The 18,886-nt window shown below is 35.8% G+C and overlaps 1 protein-coding gene across 4 annotated transcripts in view; it reads left to right on the forward strand.

Annotated features, from left to right (window-relative positions):
- Positions 1-18,886, forward strand: part of PSPC1 (paraspeckle component 1) — a 115,689-nt gene that overhangs the window by 68,110 nt on the left and 28,693 nt on the right. The window contains exons 7-8 of one of the 4 annotated variants that reach the window (XM_039473393.2): positions 11,819-11,876; positions 16,427-16,596. The exons of the other annotated variants lie outside the window; for them this stretch is intronic. Coding sequence (XP_039329327.1) covers positions 11,819-11,876; positions 16,427-16,596 — 228 coding nt within the window. The remainder of the gene's footprint in view (positions 1-11,818; positions 11,877-16,426; positions 16,597-18,886) is intronic. 4 annotated transcript variants of the gene reach the window in all.

Here is an 18,886-nt window from a genome sequence, read left to right on the forward strand (position 1 = left end):
GCAAATAAAAACAAAAAGTTATGTAAGTTTTTAATGTTTACACATATTCTTGGAAGTGATTTGTAGGATTTTGCTGATTTGGGATATTTGGGTTGAAGGTATGTGTCAGTTTTAACCAGGTGTTGAATTATTTCATCACTCCTCAAAAGGATTATTTAATAGTTTTAATAATATCTAATCATGTTTGGGAAACTGTATCTTTTTTTATCTAAACTGGGACAAATGGGCATGGATACTCTTAAAATACTTATTATAACAGGCATAAAATGGGCTTTCTTAGGTGAACCAGGATATATGGTTAGCCTAATCATATGCTATGCTTATGAGTATTGGTTTTCCTTTCTCTATTTTATCATTTCTATTTGTAAATCTTTTCTGAATGACTACTTGGAAACGATTACTGAATCTCTTACACTGTATGCATAGTTTGTCAGAAGGCACCTAATTTTATTGATTAACTTTTTTTTGGTCTTACCTTCCATTAGAGTTTCAGAGAGGTTCATAATCCAGAAAAATTATCATGTCTTCCTTTTTCCTTTTGGAGACTGTCTATTCAGACTCAGCTCATGTGTTTCTTCTGATTCCTCACCCCAAATGTGATCGTTTTCATTAAAAAATACGAAAAAGAAAAAATTTTTTAACGATGGAGTCTCTGTTGCCCAGACTGGAGTGCAGTGGTGTGATCTCAACTCACTGCAACCTCTGCCTCCTGGGTTCAAGCAATTCTCATGCCTCAGCATCCCAGGTAGCTGAGATTAGAGGTGCATGCCACCACACCCAACTAATTTTTGTGTTTTTAGTAGAGATGGGATTTCACCATGTTAGCCAGGCCGGTCTTGAACTCCTGACCTCCATCTGCCTTGGGCTCTCAAAGTTCTGGCATTATAGGCATGAGCGACTGTGCATGGCCAGAATTTTTTTTTGGCGGGGGGACGGAGTTTTACTCTTGTCACTCAGGGTAGAGTACAGTGGCATGTTCTCAGCTCACTGCAACTACCGCCTCCCAGGTACAAGTGATTCTCTTGCCTCAGCCTCCCAAATAGCTGGGATTACAGGTGCCCGCCACCACACCTAGCTAATTTTTGTATTTTTAGTAGAGACAGGGTTTTACCAGGTTGGCCAGGCTGGTCTCAAACTGCTTTCTTCAGGTGATCTGCCTGCCTTGGCTTCCTAAGGTGCTGAGATAACAGGCATAAGCCACTGCACCTAGCCAAAAATTTTTTTAAAACAGGCTCTCGCTGTGTCACACAGGTTGGAGTACAGTGGCGTGATCGTAGCTCCCTGTGACCTTGAACTCCTGGCCTCAAGTGATTCTCTTGCCTTAGCCTCCCACGTAGTTGGGACTACAGGTGTGTGACACCAGCTCCTCCTGAAGAAAAATATTCTTTTGTAGAGATGGCGTCTTCTCTCTGTGTTCCCAAGGCTAATCTCAAACTCTTGGGCTAAAAGCAGTGCTCCTGCCTCTGCCTTCCAAAGTGCTGGGATTACAGGTGTGAGCTACTATACCTGGTCCTTTTTATGTTTAATATAATTTATTCTTAATACTTATCAAGTTGTATTCTATTTTTTTTTTCCTGAAGTTTGTTATCTACTCATCGTGTTCTCCGAATTAATTTTGAGGTCAAGAATTTTATGTTTGTCATGTTATAGTTACTTAGATGTAAGTTGAGGTAATTAACTAGCTCTTTGGTGACTTGTTTTTCAAGTACCAGTGCAGCTCAGTTACGGTTTTCAGACTGTATAGATCACCAAACCTTGACATTTATTGAATATTAATGCCTCAGATATTAAACATTTGGTACTTTGGAAAATACAGGTAGCATTGAGGTACAACTGCTGTTATATTTTTATAGACTTCATATTTGATTACATAATGAAGAGTAATTTTTAAAAGCAGCCAAATAAACAATTTTTGTTGTGCTTGGTTTTCAATACACCTAATTTTTTACTTCAGAGTATTAGACTTACAGGAAGACTGGGAGGTTTCCATTTAGGAAGAAAAATTTGTTCACTGTTTCCTGTATTCAAAACATGGTGCTGAGCACTGTAGAGGATATGGAGAATGTTGGACAATTTTAGGTTCTGAGTACTTAGAGTACTAATGTTAAAAGAAACAGCTCAAACATTCTGAGAGTTAGAAAATGAAATTCTCTACTGAGGATGTCCAGCTTGTCATTAAATAGTCTTGGCACTATTGTGGGGTACTTTTGTGTGTATATATGTGTGTGTGTGTGTGTTCATAAAATGATGTGATTTGTTTATTATTCCTGCTGTGTTGTAGGTATACCTCATGTCTTTTCATTTGAAATGGTAAGTTCTTCTAATAATTTTTGGTTCAGAATGGGAAGATTTTTTTAGCTAATGTTAACGTTTTTTGAGCAATTGGAGAAGAGGAGAGTCCAGACCGGCAAATAGATGTGATTAACTAATATAAACATATCTTGCGCATTGTCTAATATGTAATACAACTAATAATTTTAACCATTTAATAGTTTGAATTAATAACAAGATCCTAGGAAGGCATAAAAATTGAACTTGTTACTTCTGCTTTGCAACTCGTTTAATGTATTTGGAGCCACCTTACAAGTGCTTGTTCTACATAGTGACAGTAAAGTATGTTTTAGGCTAGTTAGTGTCTAAGATCCTCTGTACTTCATAGTGAGGGTAGTATCATTGTAGTATCATCTAAAATGTTAGAACTTTGTACTAAAACTAAAAAGTGATAATGTCTGTCTATGTTCAGTATTAAATAACTACTACTGAGAGGTAGGCTATAGGAACGTGGGGTTGTAAGCATCTTCTGATGAGATGCAGTTATTTGAGTTAGATTGATAATTATAATTACAAACTTTCAAAGGCTTTTACAAATTTCAAGTAACTGAAAGTTTTATGGGTAAGTTTGCTTCTTTTCTTAATGATATCTTAGACTATATTGTGCACTGTGTTTCAAACCCTGGCTTTTCTGGTTGTAAGTTTACCATAGTTTTCTTTTTTCTTTTTTTTTTTTTCCAGCACAAGCGACACAGAACCATAGTTTTCTTAAGTCTTACATTTGGTTTATTATTGTTTTTCCTACATTTGATTTTAACCAATTGATATTACTGTTACAGTAGTTTGTTTTATAATTGCAAATTTTAAATAACTTTGATTTTTATTTTGGTATCACTTAAATGTTTAAAAACTGACTATGTATTTGAATCTGTTGCTTTGAGCTAGCTACTTAGAAGAAAATATGTATTTATCACAATTTCAACGCCCATGGTAAATTAAGATGACTTAGCTAATGCCTAGTATCACAAACAGAAATGGGTATCCTCCTGTATAAAACATGTACTTAACTCATCATGCACTGGCCTCCTATGCCTTGTTTTCGTCTTTTCTGCGTTTTTCTGTTGATGGGACCAATTTGGAATTGCTGCTTGCGCAGTTTCTATTTGTTTGTTTGTTTCATCTTTCATACCTTGACCTGGCCAGTTGTGATAGTTTTACTTCGGTAAGGAAATGCATTGGATAAGAAAGAGGTTATGGATCAAGAAATGCAAACCAGTCACCAGTATGTGAGCTTTGGTAAGATTTTATTGCTAGTATTGTTTGTCTTACAGTTGATATCCTTGCTCCTTTTTTTTTTTTTTTTAGGAGTTCTGAAGAACAATTAAGTACTACTAATCAATTTTAGGTTTTAAAAGCACCTCTTTAGAGTGAGTTTACAATGACAGTTGAAAATGGTAATCTTAAAAATGCCCTCAGGTATATTCATTATAAATAAAATTCTTAGGAGCAGTGGTGTGTGCCTGTAGTCCCAGCTACTTGGGAGGCTGAGGTGGGAAGATCAGTTGAGCCCAGTAATTCGAGGCCAGCTTTGGCAACAAAGCAAGAGGTCCATCTCTTAAAAGAAAAATCTCAGCTGAATAGAAGTTTCCTTAACAATTTTATGTAAAATACATATTTCCTTCTGTGATGTATGCTAGATTGTGTTTACATTTAATTGATCTTCTGTTAGAGAGCCACCCTATGTATTAAAAAACAGCCATTAATTTTGATACACGTTCAGTTGAATTTGACAGTAATATCAGAGTAATTTATTTACTCAATTACTTGAACCAGGCTTTTAAAATACACTGTTGAATGTATTTGTTTTAAGAGGCAGATGTCAAGTAATGAACACAGTAAGTTACCCTACTTTTATTTGTCATTGCCTCTATTTCTAATTTAGTATTTAACAAGTAACTACTACTTTTGTTTCATGGCTAAACCTTGCAGTATAAATTCAAATGTAATTAGCTGGGTGTAGAGGCATGATTTTAGTCCTAGCTATGTGGGAGCCTGAGGCAGGAGGATCAGTTGAGCCCAGAGAGTATAGTCTAACCTGGGCAACAGAGTGAGACTACATCTTTTTTTTTTTTTTTTTTTTTGAGACAGAGTATGACTCTGTGTGGTGGCTCCATCTCGGTAGAGGCACTGCAACCTCTGCCGCCCCTGTTCAAGAAATTCTCCTGCCTCAGCCTTCTGAGCACCTGAGATTACAGACTCCTGCCACTGTGCCCAGTTAGTTTTTGTATTTTTATTTTTCACTATCTTGGCCAGGCTGATCTTGAACTCCTGACCTCATGATCTACCCACCTCAGCCTCCCAAGGTGCTGGGATTACAGGTGTGAGCCACTGCGCCTGGCGTTTTTTTGGTTCGTTTGTTTTTAATGTAATTGATTATTCAAAAGGATTCATTTTAAAGTTTCAATATTTTAGTAGTCTTTTTCAAAGGAACTTTAGGTTCACAGCAAGATTGTGTGGAATGTACAGAGATTTCCCATATGTCCTGTGTCATGTACATACAGCTTCTCCCGCTATCTAAATGTTTTACCACAATGATAAAACCAGTTGCTGAAGCTGTGTTGACACGTTCTTATCAACCAAAGTCTATAGTTTACCTTTAGATTTCCTCTGGGTGTACATTCTGAGGATTTTGACAAATCTATGACATGAACTACCATTACAGTATCATACAGAGTATTTTCACCTCCTTAAAAATCTTCTGTGCTCTGCTTCTTTATCCCATCCTCCTAACCCTTGGCAACCACTGAACCTTCTATTGTCTCCATAGTTTAGCCTTTTCCAGAATGTCATGTAGTTGGAGTCATACAGTATGTAGTCTCTTCAGATTGGCTTCTGTTCGCCTAACAATATACACTGTTCAAGTTTCCTCTGTGTCTTTTCATGAATTGGTAGCTCATTTCTTTTTAACGCTCAATAATACTTTGTCTGGCTGTACCACAGTTCATCCATTCACCTACTAAAGAACATCTTGGTTGCTTCCAGGTTTTAGCAATTGTGAATCAAGCTGCTGTAAACATTCATGTGTAGGTTTTTGCGTAGCCATAAGTTTGCACCTCCTTTGGGTAAAAAGCAAAGAGTGATATTGCTGTATCAGATGGTAAGAGTATGTTTAATTTTCTCAGAAATGGCCAGACTGTTTTACAAAGTGGTTACACCCATTTGTATTTCCTTCAGCAATAAGTTAAAGTTCTTGTTGCATCACATCTTTGCCAGCGTTTGTTGTTGTCAGTGTTTCAGATTGTCCCCATTCTAATAGGTTTTGTAGTGCTATCTCATTTTAATTTGTAGTTCCGTCAATGTAATTTACAATTTACCAATGACATACAATGTAAAGTTTCATTTTAATAATCATGTAACTGAGGAATATTTTCCCAAATATTCATGGGTGAAGATATTTAGGAATGCATGTATTAAGGGGAGAAAACCCGCCTTTGGGTATGTGTGTGTATGTATAAACATATACATACATACATGGAGTCTTATTTTTTAAAACTATTTACCCCCTCCTTAACTAGTAGCAAATAATGCAGTATATTGGAAATTATTGTTTTTAATTGCCTGAATTTAAATGTTAAGTTTTCCAAGCATTCACTGTTGGTTATGTTGGAAAGTTTACATGCTATTGAGCTGTATCAATAGGAATGTGTATGTTTTTCCTCTTCAGTATAAAACTTAAAAAACTTTTTTTTGGAGCCAGGTCTGATTCTGTCACCCAGGCTGGAGCACAGTAGCACAATCATAGGTCACCATAACCTTGAATACCTGACCTTAAAGGAACCTCTTGCCTTGATCCCCCAAAGCCCTGAGATTAGACACCATGCCTGACCCTTATTTACTCTTTTTTTAAAAAAAAAAAAAAAAAAAGCAGAGTCTCCCTCTGTTGCCCAGGTTGGAGTGCAGTGGCACGATCTTGGCTTACTGCAACCTCTGCCTCCTGAGTTCAAGTGATATTCCTGCCTCAGCCTTCTGAGTAGTTGGGATTACAGGTGTGCACTGCCACTGCCACAGCCGGCTACCTGGCTAGAGTGCAGTGGTGCAATCTCAGCTCACTGCAGCCTCTTCTTCGTGTGTTCAAGCTATTCTCCTGCCTCAGCCTTCCGAGTAGCTAGGACTACAGGCACCTGCCACCACACCCTACTGATTTTTTGTGTTTTTAATAGAGATGGCATTTCACCATGTTGACCAGGCTGGTCTTGAACTCCAGACCTCAGATGATCTGCCTGTCTTGGCCTCCCAAAATGCTGGGATTATTGAGCCATGGTGCCCAGCTTTGTTCTACTGCCTCAGCCTCCTGAGTAGCTGGGATTACAGACATGTGTTACCACACATGGCTAATTTTTTATATTTTTAGTAGAGACAGGGCTTCATCATGTTTTCCAGGATGGTCTTGAATTCTTGACTGCAAATCATCTGCCTGCCTCAGCCTCCCAAAGTGCTGGGATTACAGGCATGAGCTACTGTGCCTTGCTTTACTTTTTTTGTATTTTTAGTAGAGATGGGGTTTCACCATGTTGGCCAGGCCAGTCTTGAACTCCTGACTTCAAGTAATCAGCCCACCTGAGCCTCCCACAGTGCTCAGATTACAGGTGTGAGCTACCACGTCTGACCCAGTTTACTTTTATTAGAGAAGATTAATTTGTTGATATACACCCTTCATTATCTTAATACTTTTTCATGAGTTAATACTTTCTTGGCAAAGAGGCCTAATCTCTTGAGGTTTTTAAAAATACCTATGAATATTTTATGTAATTGATTTTTGCTTCATTCTTTGTGTCTACAATTTGTTAGCTAATATTTCTGGTTGCTAACAGTTATTATTTAATCTTTCTCATCAAAGTTTAACTGGTTATTACTACCTTATTGATCTTTTATGTAAACTTCTCTAGTGAAAGGAAAGGTAATAGAATGCAGTTTGCTCACACTAAAATGTTTTCAATTGCTAAATATTTTTTTCTAGGGAACTTATTTTTAGGAATATTTAAATATTCCTAATTGATTAAAAAGACTGAATCCTATTGTTTGTCAGAACTTACTATGTTTTTCTCTAGAATTACATATATTTTAGTGGATTTAAATGTTCTACATTATTTCAGCATTTTCTTTTTTTGAGACATAGAACCTAAATGGCATGTGGTGATTCCTAGACAATTCTTAAAGCTTCTTTTGAGATAAACATGAGAGGTCTTTATCAATAAAGAATTTTGACTGTGACCTAAAAAAGAATGTTGTTTGTGGCCATTAAGATTGCATTCACTCAAACAAGAGTTTATACTGATAAAGTGTTAAATGAATACTTCTTTTGATTGATCATTAAATGTTCCAGTTGATGCAGTTAAAGCAGTTTTTACTTAGTTCAGTGAGTGTATCCCCAGGTTTATGTGGTCATACTGCACTTTAACTTTACCTGAGTACTTTGTAAGTCATTCCTTTAAATTAGGTTATTAATTTAAATTAATTTAAATGTTGATACAGAGAAAAGCCTGATGACAGTATTATAACTAACTATATCTTAGTGCTAGGAAAATATAAAATAGTATGATTGTGTACTTTGTGAGTCTTGGAGACTCTTAGTACTCCATGACCTCCACGTTAAGAACTGCTGTAATGCCGTAACGCTGTTTTCACCTGTGGTTCTGGGAATTAGTTGCTTCCTGTTTTGGTCATCTGTTAATTTAAGTACATTTGAATTACAAGCTTTTCAGGAATACATATGTATAATTCTTTTCATGGAAAGGCATACTGCAAAGATAAGTTAAAAATCTCGCCTTTTGTTAGGCTTTGACTGTTGGAATTCTTTTTTTATTTTATTTTTTATTTTTTGACCGTATGGGACATGGAGATACGTTGGAATTTTTGAAGAATGAAAGTATCTTGTGAATGTTAAAGGCTTTATGAACTCTATTTTAGCAGAATCACAGAGGCTAGCTCAGCCACTTACTATTCATATGACGTTGACTAAGTTATTCAACAGCTTTGTGCCTCAGTTTCAGTATCTCTAAAATGAGATAACAGTAGACCTACTTCACAGAGTTGAATCCATAACATAAAACTGAGTTTTCATCATAGCTTTATTTTAGCGCACTGCAGACTTTTGAGAATGTGGGTTACAAATAAAGTTGTTTTGGCTTAAACCACAACTCTTAATTTTTGTAAAGTAATAAAGCATTATTTAAATTTGTAAAAATAACACATATAACGCACTGGTTCTGACTTAAACTCCAATTTGAAATATTATTAAAAGTCATTCATAGGGGGAAGTAAGGGTCTTGTGTCTTGCTTGTTGGGTGGGCACACAGTTGTGAATTTCTTCAAGTGGTTCTTACTGATATTTGACAGATTTAGTGATAGTGAAAAATACTGTATTTCATTTTACAAAGTCATCTTAATATAATCTCTATCTTTTTTTACATTTTACTGGAAGTTTGTAGTGGTGGGTTTCTAGAAAGTAACGGCCTGAAGCTATGACTAGGAAGCTGAAAACTTCTTTTGTTCCTTCTAAAATAGTTACAAAATGATGTCATCACATTATACTGTCTTAAGAGCAAAGCTGTATAAAATAGTATTTAGTAATCATCTTTAAGATACTGTTAACATTACTAAATACAAGTATATGTATGTATTTAGTGAAAAACGCTGTAATATACCTCATGAATTGGTATTTTAATACAGTAATATGCTATAGTAGCATGAAGTATTCTAAGATACTCTGCTTATCTCATTTGGAGAAAGGTATTTTGGAACTTGTACCGATTTATAAAACACCACCAGAAGGGGGATGTTTGTATTTAATAGTTGACTTAAAACCATAGATATTTTCAGTACATTAATACATTTCCCATGAAATTCTCTTAATGACAATGGATTTAATAAAAGAAGGTGCTTTGTGAATAATAAAGCTTATACTATTCTAGAAAGTTATTCTAGAGAGTGATACATAGAGCTGAAAATATAAAGAGATGATAAAAAAGATTGTTTATGCCCCCTTTCCCAGCAGTGAATCATAGGCCAATAGTTAAGGTATTAGGGTATATATAAGGGGTGTGTATAATATTGAAATCTCAAGCAGTGAGATTGTAAATAATTACCCTCTCTTAGTGGTTAGATACTGAACTCCTGACCGTTCATTGTGAAGACAAATTCAAAAGTAAAAGTATAAATTGAACTCCTGTGCTCCCCAAAAGTCATGGTTATAAAATCCCTGTATTTTACTCAATGATGCTGGTGTGTAACCAGCCTCTCAACAACAAAATATCTGTTATATTTACTTGTTACAGATACTTACCTAGATGCTGTAGATACTATTTTTATAGCTGAAAGATTTTGGGTGTGTTGAAGCATTCCTCACTTTGATCAGTAGGTTCTAAGAACTTAGTAGTTTCTAAGTAGTGATAAATAAATGGCAATTTGATTTATTCGAAGTAGTGATAACATAAGTTTTATTTTAAAATAATTTTTTAAATATAATACTTGATGAGTAGCCAATTTTATCTTACAGTCTAGCCTTTTTTTTTTGGAGATAGAGTTTCATTCTTGTTGCGCAGGCTCACTGCAACCTCTGTTTCCCGGGTTCAGGCAGTTCTCCTGCCGCAGCCTCCTGAGTAGCTAGGATTACAGGCATGTGGCACTATTGTCTAGCTATTTTTTTTTGTATTATTAGTAGAGACAGGGGTTTACCATGTTGGCCAGGGTGGTCTTGAACTCCTGACTTCAGGTGATCTGCCCACCTCCCAAAGTACTAGGATTACAGGCATGAGCCACCAAGTCTGGCCTCAGTTTAGCTTTTTTTGCAGGTCAGTAATAATATCCGTTAATGGCCAAAAATTTTATGATGAGAAATTTATTTTTAGGAAAGTGAAAATACGGCTTTTAGGCTGGGCCTGATGGTTCACCCTTGTAATCCCAGCACTTCGTAAGGCTGAGGCAGGAGGATTGCTTGAGCCCAGTAGTTAGAGACCAGCCTGGGCAACATAGAGAGACCTCATCTCTACAAAAAAAAAATGAAACAATTCATCAGGCATGATGGTGCATGCTTATTGTCCTACCTATTTGGGAAGTTGAGGCAGGAGGATCACTTGAGCCTAGGAGTTCGAGGCTGCAGTGAGCTATGATGATGCCACGGCACTGCAGCCAGGGTAACAGAGCAAGGATCTCTTAAGAAAACATTTTTTAAAAGCAGCTTTTAGGAAGATTGGTATTTAAATGTTCTAATGTGAGAGAAAACATTTTATCTCTTCATGATGGTGTCTTTGAGTATAATAGCTTTATTCATTGTAAGCTTTGGGCATCTCTCTTTTCTTTTTTTTATTTTTTGTTTTAAATAACTGCGGTGCAAGAATGGAGTGTGGTAGCCAGGGCATCTCTGTTTTTTAAGTTAGACAGACAGTTTTTTAAAGGAGTCATATGTGACTTAATAGCAATTAGGTTTCCATCATAGGCTTTTATTTTCTTTATTTCCAGCTTTATAGATGCTTTTCAACAGTATTTTGTATTATAAAATGTAACTTTAAATGAACATTTAGATTTTAATAAGATAGGCTTTTTAAAAGTACAGTAATTATACTTTCTTTAAACATTGCTGCTTTTGTCTCATAATGGAATGTTTTTCATGATTGCTGCATTTAACAGTTTTCTGTTACTGGAAATGGTCATCAAGTCAAAGTGAAAATTGCAATTTTGATATGTTATCTTGAGTAATTTTACTTAAGAGATTTCGTGGAAGTTAATTCTATGTAACTGTTGTTGGTAAATGAAGAGATTTTAGGAAGCAGTTTCTGTAATGGAATCTCAAATGTTTTGAATATTTCTGTTCTATAGTTAACTGTGTAATACTTTGATTCAGGTTTTCAAGTAAAATTACTGCTCAGTTAAAGCAATGCTGTGTTGAGCTTTCAATAATTGCTTGTGTGGGCTATCTGTAGTCCCTTAATGGAATAATGCTTGAATAGATGAATAAAAATACACAAATGAATTGTAACATTTAGGCAATGAATGTTGTCTTTAACTTTATTTTTAGCAGAATTCCCTAAAGCTATTTGTGGTTATATGTTTGAATACATTTCAGTAGGAACTTGTTAATGGTCATTTCTATTTTAAGACTTCAGCGACCTGTGAGGAGGAAATAATTGGCCCTGGTGGTTATTATTACTAGATTTTCCTTTGCTTGGAATCTAGGCATATGTCTTTCATCTATTGGAATAAACACATTGAAAGTAATCTGTGGTAGATTTTATATAATCTGATTCATTGGTAATCTAATCTTGCAGTATAAACTGGGTGCTCTAAGCACTTGTTGTATATATTAAGCCTGGGAGACTGAATTTTCTTTTCAGTGTTCTTAAGTATGTGATGATGGAAAATTTTCAGAATTTTGAACGGAAAATTATGTCCCAATTCACTTTTTTTTTTTTTTTTTTTTTTTTGATTTTAGATGGGAAATGTAAAGTCATAAGATCAATAGGTTGACTGTGACAACTATGTTTACTTACAGAGAGAACAGGAAATGAGAATGGGTGATATGGGTCCCCGTGGAGCAATAAACATGGGAGGTAGGGATTTGAAGCAAAAGGCTTTTGTAACTTACCATTTTTGGGGGGACTGTATATGCTATTTGTGGTATCTACATATGAGTAAGAAACTCAAATTACAAAACTAGCATTTCTAAAGGTGAAATCTCTTACATCCATTAACCTGGAATACAATACAATTATATTAAAAATAAATACCTGGGAAGAAAATTCTCATTTTGTTTTTGTTTTAAGGCTAAAAGATGTATTATACATTCATAGGCTTAATGAAAGAAACATATAAACCAGGTGGAATACAGCTTGAAACTAGTTTAGTCATTGTATGGTGTAATACAGCTCTGTCTTTGTAGTTTTAAAATCAAATTTTATGCTTTCTAATTGGCTTTGGTTTTTTTTGAGGCAGGACCTCACTTTATTGCCCAGTTTGGAGTACAGTGACGCAGTCTCTGCTTACTGAAACCTTAGCTACTGGGCTCAAGTGATCCTCCCACCTCACCAGGTAGCTGGGACTACAGGTGCTCACCACCACTCCTGGCTTATTTTTTGTATTTTTCGTAGAAATGGGTGCATGGTTTAGAGTTGACAAGAGTTTTTAAGAAAGTACCTATATTAGCAACTTTAGTATGGATTTGCTTGTATAGCCAATTGCAAGGGAAATAATGCCAAGTAAATAACCTGAAGGAAAAACAAATGTGGCCTATCGTAGGCCTTACTAAATTTGAAATCTGAAATGTCATACATTTAAAAATTGGGTAAGGAATTAAATTTTGTTAAGTTATTTGCCCCATAAAAGCTGTCCCACATTACATTGTTCCACAAAAGCTGTCATGAAGCAAAAATCTTTATATAACTTAAATGTACATATTGTTTTAAAGATTACACTGCCATGGCAAACAATGTACTTAATATGCACACTCATTTACAAAATCAAGTATGTTCTTAGCATAATGGTCTATCAAATGAAACTTAAAACATGTCATGTGTGGAATGAACATTTTCAACGATCGCTTTTTTTCTTAAACTTCTCTTGCCAGTTTTTCAATAAAACTAATCAGATAATATAGAGTCATATATTGCTCTTTACTTTGTCACATTTTACCAGCAAGTAGTTAGTGAATATCTCTGGTATATGCAGGAAGCAAGAAACATGGCCCTTGCCCATTAAGAACTTAATTGTGAAGTTACAGCAGTGGATACATGAAATAATGAACCAAGAGTGTCTACGTTCTAAATGAAGAAGCGTAATTGAGTATAATAATGTCCAAGTGGTCCAATATTTATGTCTCTTTTTTAGAATAAATTCTGGGATGGTATTTAACATAATCCATGTAACTTTGAGGATTTTAAGAATAAGGTTATTATAGATTATAGGCAGTTTAAAAGGCGCTTGTCATTATTAGAGTGACATTAACATCAGAGCTAAACTTTAAAATAGTATAAAACTTAAAACCGTTTCTGATGGTGCAGAGATACCCTGTTATTTTATTAGAAGAAATATAAGAATATGTTTTTAGAGTCCTTAGTTAGGAATTGAAAAGAATTTAAATTTTTTGTGACATTTTATTCACCAGAGAACCTATTTACATTTTAGCATTTACTCTCAGTCGAGTTCATCTAATTTTCTCTTCAGTCTTTTGGTTTTACAGAGTTACTAATCATTGTAATTCAGTTGAATTGTTGAGAAGGTAAAACCATCATAGTCTCATCAAATTATGTTGATGGAAAGTGGCAGCAGATTTTCTGGTGTATCACTAGAGCGTAAAAAAGTGAAACATACATTATAATGCTACCACTCAAGTAACCAGATAATGCTAACATTTCTTAGATCTTAAAATTTATTTATGGCTATGTGGTAGAAGATATGAGTACTAAAAGTAAGGCTCTTAGTTAACTACTGTTAGTTGGGAATATTATTATTATTATTATTATTATTTTTTTTTTTTTTTTGAAACGGAGTTTCGTTCTTGTTACCCAGGCTGGAGTGCAATGGCGCGATCTCGGTTCACCGCAACCTCCGCCTCCTGGGTTCAGGCAATTCTCCTGCCTCAGCCTCCTGAGTAGCTGGGATTACAGGCACATGCCACCATGCCCAACTAATGTTTTGTATTTTTAGTAGAGACGGATGTTGACCAGGATGGTCTCGATCTCTTGGCCTCATGATCACCCACCTCGGCCTCCCAAAGTGCTGGGATTACAGGCTTGAGCCACCGCGCCCAGCCTATTATTATTTTTTTATACCCACAGTTGTATAGTTATTTTCCAAAGCCACCATTGTAAAATTACATTCTATTAAAGAGAAAGAGAGGAAAAAGAAACTTAATTTGTTTCCTGGGGGATAGTTGAGTAAGATGCCTCTTAGATACTGTTCTTATACTCTCTTCATTTCTAGATTGTAGAAATTACTAAAAGCAGCTATTTAGGCTGAGCATGGTGGCTCATGCCTTTAATCTCAGGACTTTGGAGGGCCAACGTGGGCAGATCACGAAGTCAGGAGAATGAGACAATCCTGGCTAACACTATGACACTCTTATCTCTACTAAAACTAAAAAAATTAGCCAGGCACGGTGGCGCATGCCTATAGTTCCAGTACTTGGGAAGCTGAGGTAGGAGAATCACTTGAACTTGGGAGACGGAGGTTGCAGTGAGCCGAGATTGCACTACTGCACTCCAGCCTGGTGACAGAGCAAGACTCCTTCTCCAAAAAAAAAAAAAAAAAAAAAAAGTGGGGAAAGAAAGAGCTATTTAGGGCTGTCCTGAAGTAGTGGAAATATTCTTGCATAAAGTATATTTATCAACAAGAACATTATGGGCTGAAGGAAATAATTCCTTCCTATGAAGTTGCTAGGTTCCTGGGTATTATATTCAAAGAACAGAAGTATGATGCCAGGGGCTGGTAGGGAATCAGACTGCTACTCAGCTGCTCCCTGGACTCAGCCATATAGAGATTTCATCTGCATTAGGTAGTGGGTAGAGTTGTGGGTTTGAATGAAAACTCCGTTTTATAATGTATATTTGAAAAGCTGAGTTCTTACTGTCAGAAAATTGACCTATATAATGAAATACTAGAAGAAAACCCTAAATTAGAATGGCTTTGTTATGAATTTTTTGTTTGTTTGTTTTGTTTTTTGTTTTTTTGAGATGGAGTCTCACTCTTGTTGCCCAGGCTGGAGTGCAATGGCACAATCTTGGCTCACCGTAACCTCTGCTTCCTGGGTTCAAGCGATTCTCCTGTCTCAGCCTCCCTAGTAGCTGGGATTACAGGCATGTGCCACCACGCCTGGCTAATTTTGTATTTTTAGTAGAGATGGGGTGTTTCCAAGTCTGTCAGTCTCGTCTTGAACTCCCGACCTTGGGTGATCCATCTGCTTCTGCCTTCCGAAGTGCTACGGATTATAGGCGTGAGCAACTGTGCCCAGCCTGTTGTGAAAAAAAATTTTTTTTTTTTTTTTTCGAGACAGAGTTTCGCTGTTCTTACCCAGACTGGAGTGCAATGGTGTGATCTCGGCTCACCGCAACCTCCGCCTCTTGGGTTCAAGCAATTCTGCCTCAGCCTCCTGAGTAGCTGGGACTACAGGCGCGTGCCACCACGCCCAGCTAATTTTTGTATTTTTGGTAGAGACAGGATTTCACCACGTTGACCAGGATGGTCTCGATCTCTTGACCTTGTGATCCACCCGCCTCGGCCTCCTAAAGTGCTGGGGTTATAGGCGTGAGCCACCATGTGCGGCCTGCTGTGAATTTTTAATGTTAAACAAGTACAAACACTTAGGGAAAGATTTTCAAAGAAAATAACTAAAAATGTGTTGCATCATATATGTAGTATTAAAACACAAACACTTAAAATTAGTATGAGGTAGGTGGATTTTTTAATGAAAAAACTTGAAATATATCAGATTGTTCCCTTTGATGGAATTTAAACTTGTCAGAAAGATCCAGATGCTATATTAATATTTTATCCGTATTTGGTTGCTGTTGCTTTTAAAAACAAGTTCATTTCAGTATTTTTGTGTAGATTCCATATTTCAATATAAAAAGTTAAAAAAAAGTTCCTCCTGTAATTTAGAGCAGGGTATTCCATACACTCAGGGAGGAAAAAAAGGAACTAAGATGAGAGGTTAGTTATAATGATCTTTATTTATATATTGCAGGAAATGATTTTCTCTCTGGCAACCTAGCATAATTTACATGCTAATATTTTTAGCCATGGCTTAAAAAAAATAAAGTGGTTTTGTAAGTGCTAATCCTCCATTTTTAGGGATTTTTTTGGTTTAAAAGCAGACTAACAAATAGTAGTTATGTCTCAAAACTTGCAAACTGTTACAGTCTCAAATGCCCTAAAATAATTGATAGTTTCCTCATTGATTTTTGGTATGTTTGGCTTGGAGATGAAAATTCTAATTCTAGAGTGTAAGTAATGCCGTATTACAGAGTAGATAATGCAGATCCCATTCTCAAGCAGAGAAAATAATTTTGATAATGGTCTTGGTATATAGATTGCATAAATATTGTTAAATTTTTAATGTTTGCTAAACTAAGATAGGACAGCTCTAAGTATAGATTGTTTTACATAGATGCGTTTAGCCCAGCACCTGCTGGTAACCAAGGTCCTCCTCCAATGATGGGTATGAATATGAACAACAGAGCAACTATACCCGGCCCACCAATGGGTCCTGGTCCTGCCATGGGACCAGAAGGAGCCGCAAATATGGGAACTCCAATGATGCCAGATAATGGAGCAGTGGTAATGTATCATAAACATTATTTTGATTATATTCAGTAATGTACACTTCTGCCCCAAGGATAACTTCACACTTAATATAATTTGGTATCATTTGTTCTGGCAGCCAATGAAGAAAATTTTGTGACATCTTACGTTGATTTATTAGAGTTTTTTTTTTTGAGACGGAGTTTCGCTCTACCCAGGCTGGAGTGCAATGGCGCGATCTCGGACCTCCGCCTCCTGGTTCAGGCAATTCTCCTGCCTCAGCCTCCCGAGTAGCTGGGATTACAGGCACATGCCACCATGCCCAGCTAATTTTTTGTGTTTTTAGTAGAGACGGGGTTTCACCATGTTGACCAGGATGGTCTCGATCTCTTGACCTCATGATCCACCTGCCTCGGCCTCCCAAAGTGCTGGGATTACAGGCGTGAGCCACCGCGCCCGGCCTTTGATTTATTAGAGTTTTTAAGTAGTTCAAGAATTAGGATTACTGTCCATGGCATGCTTTGGTACCTTAGTATATAGCATATACATATATTAATTACAGTTATTTTTCTGTGCTTTTAATTTGTATCCATCGTTACCAGCATTCTAATGTTAAAATATTTTATGATGGTGTTCTTTTCCTGTGTGGATTCCTTCTGTTTGGTGAGGACAAAAGTCCATTACGTATGAACACACAGTTTCAGTAAATATTTTTGACAAAAATATTACCTGTCATGATTTAGTGCAGACTTCAGCTATAAAGTAATTAGCATTCAAGTTTTTGTGTATTTCTAAACCAGCAATGTGACTTTCTTTTCACAGAATTTTAAATTATACTTATTAAATTTAGAGTTGACAATTTTTTGTCTTGATATGAGAGTGTGAAGATATCTTTGTGTGGATCAAATACTATAAAAACAAGGTTTTTCAGTTGTAATTTTTACTATATTTAAATATATCAATAGCAAAAATGATACCTTTTTTCATTTCCATTAAAGTCTGTCACTATATAAATGGGACTTTATATAGGCAAACCATTTTCTCATTTAGTGTTTGTTAATGCTGGTTGTAAATAACATTTTGAAAGGGAAATTGGTTGGTTATCTGTTTTGAAAAGGCGTTTTGTAACTACTATATTAAATCTTGAGGCGCCAATGTTGCTAAGAAAGAAAAAGCACTGCCAGTTAGATGCAGATGTGTCATCAGTTGTAAATTCATTGTGATCAGAGACATTAAAAGCAATGCATTGTATGTATTTAGAGTTGAATGCAGTGTTTATCCATTTATTTGCTTCAAATGTAGTCTTTTAAGAATTTGGAGAAATTGGACATGCTGGCAGTGGATTTTTAAAAATGATAGTTTATACAGGGAGATAAAGAGGCGCAGTGCACGTCTACCGTGAACAGGTGGCACCTAACACAGCGATTGCATTTGTTTCCTTCAGTAGAGGCTTTATTTTATAGTAACATGTTTGAAAGCTAGTAAAACCTTACACTACTTTGGTTAAGTTTTTGTGTGGCATATAATCATCAATAGAAACATAGAAGTAACATTTACTATCCCGTTTTTTTATTGTCTCCCTGAACTTACAACTTTATTTAAATATTACCTTTGGTCTTGCTTGCACTGACATTTTACTGCAACACTTTAGGAAGTTCTATCCAACCTTTGAGATTAATATGTATGATCATTGTGAAGTTTTTCAAAATATTTAATTCAGATACTTAATTGTGCCTATTAGTACATACTGTTACATTAATTTTTAAAACTATTTTCCCAATGATAGTCTTTCAAGGAAAACACTCTCAAAAGTTTCCATACTGAAATCATAATTCTTTGTGTATGTTTGTATTAGTGCTTTCTGTCTTCAAGGAATTGATGTAAATTTTTTTTAGAGTGTTTACTTTTAAAAAACAGAATGTGATGCTGCTCCCCAGTTTTATTTCTCTGATTTTTTTTAAAGTATTTTTCTTAAATAGCATAGTTTCGTGCAATATAAACTTTTGAAAAAAGGAATCAGAGCTTTATTTTAATATTGATTAGGCTTCAGATGACATTTGCTTCTGTCACGAAATCAGTTCTTCATGAAATTGGGGCATAGCATTAGCAATATGTAAATAAATCTTCAGATGCTGCATTTTAAAAAAAACACAGTAACTAATTAAATTGCTCCTTTCTTCCTTCTATGTGTGATCCTGATTCTGCTGGACTTTCTGCCGAACTTCATGACACCACCACTTGGGATTTTGCCAATTTTCTTGTCACTTATATTTGGCGTGTTCCAAATGGACTTCATATTCTGTTCCTTATTGTGTGGTATTAATAG

The sequence above is a fragment of the Saimiri boliviensis genome, chromosome 16 (assembly GCF_048565385.1).
Source record: "Saimiri boliviensis isolate mSaiBol1 chromosome 16, mSaiBol1.pri, whole genome shotgun sequence".
Classification (NCBI taxonomy): Eukaryota; Metazoa; Chordata; class Mammalia; order Primates; family Cebidae; genus Saimiri; species Saimiri boliviensis.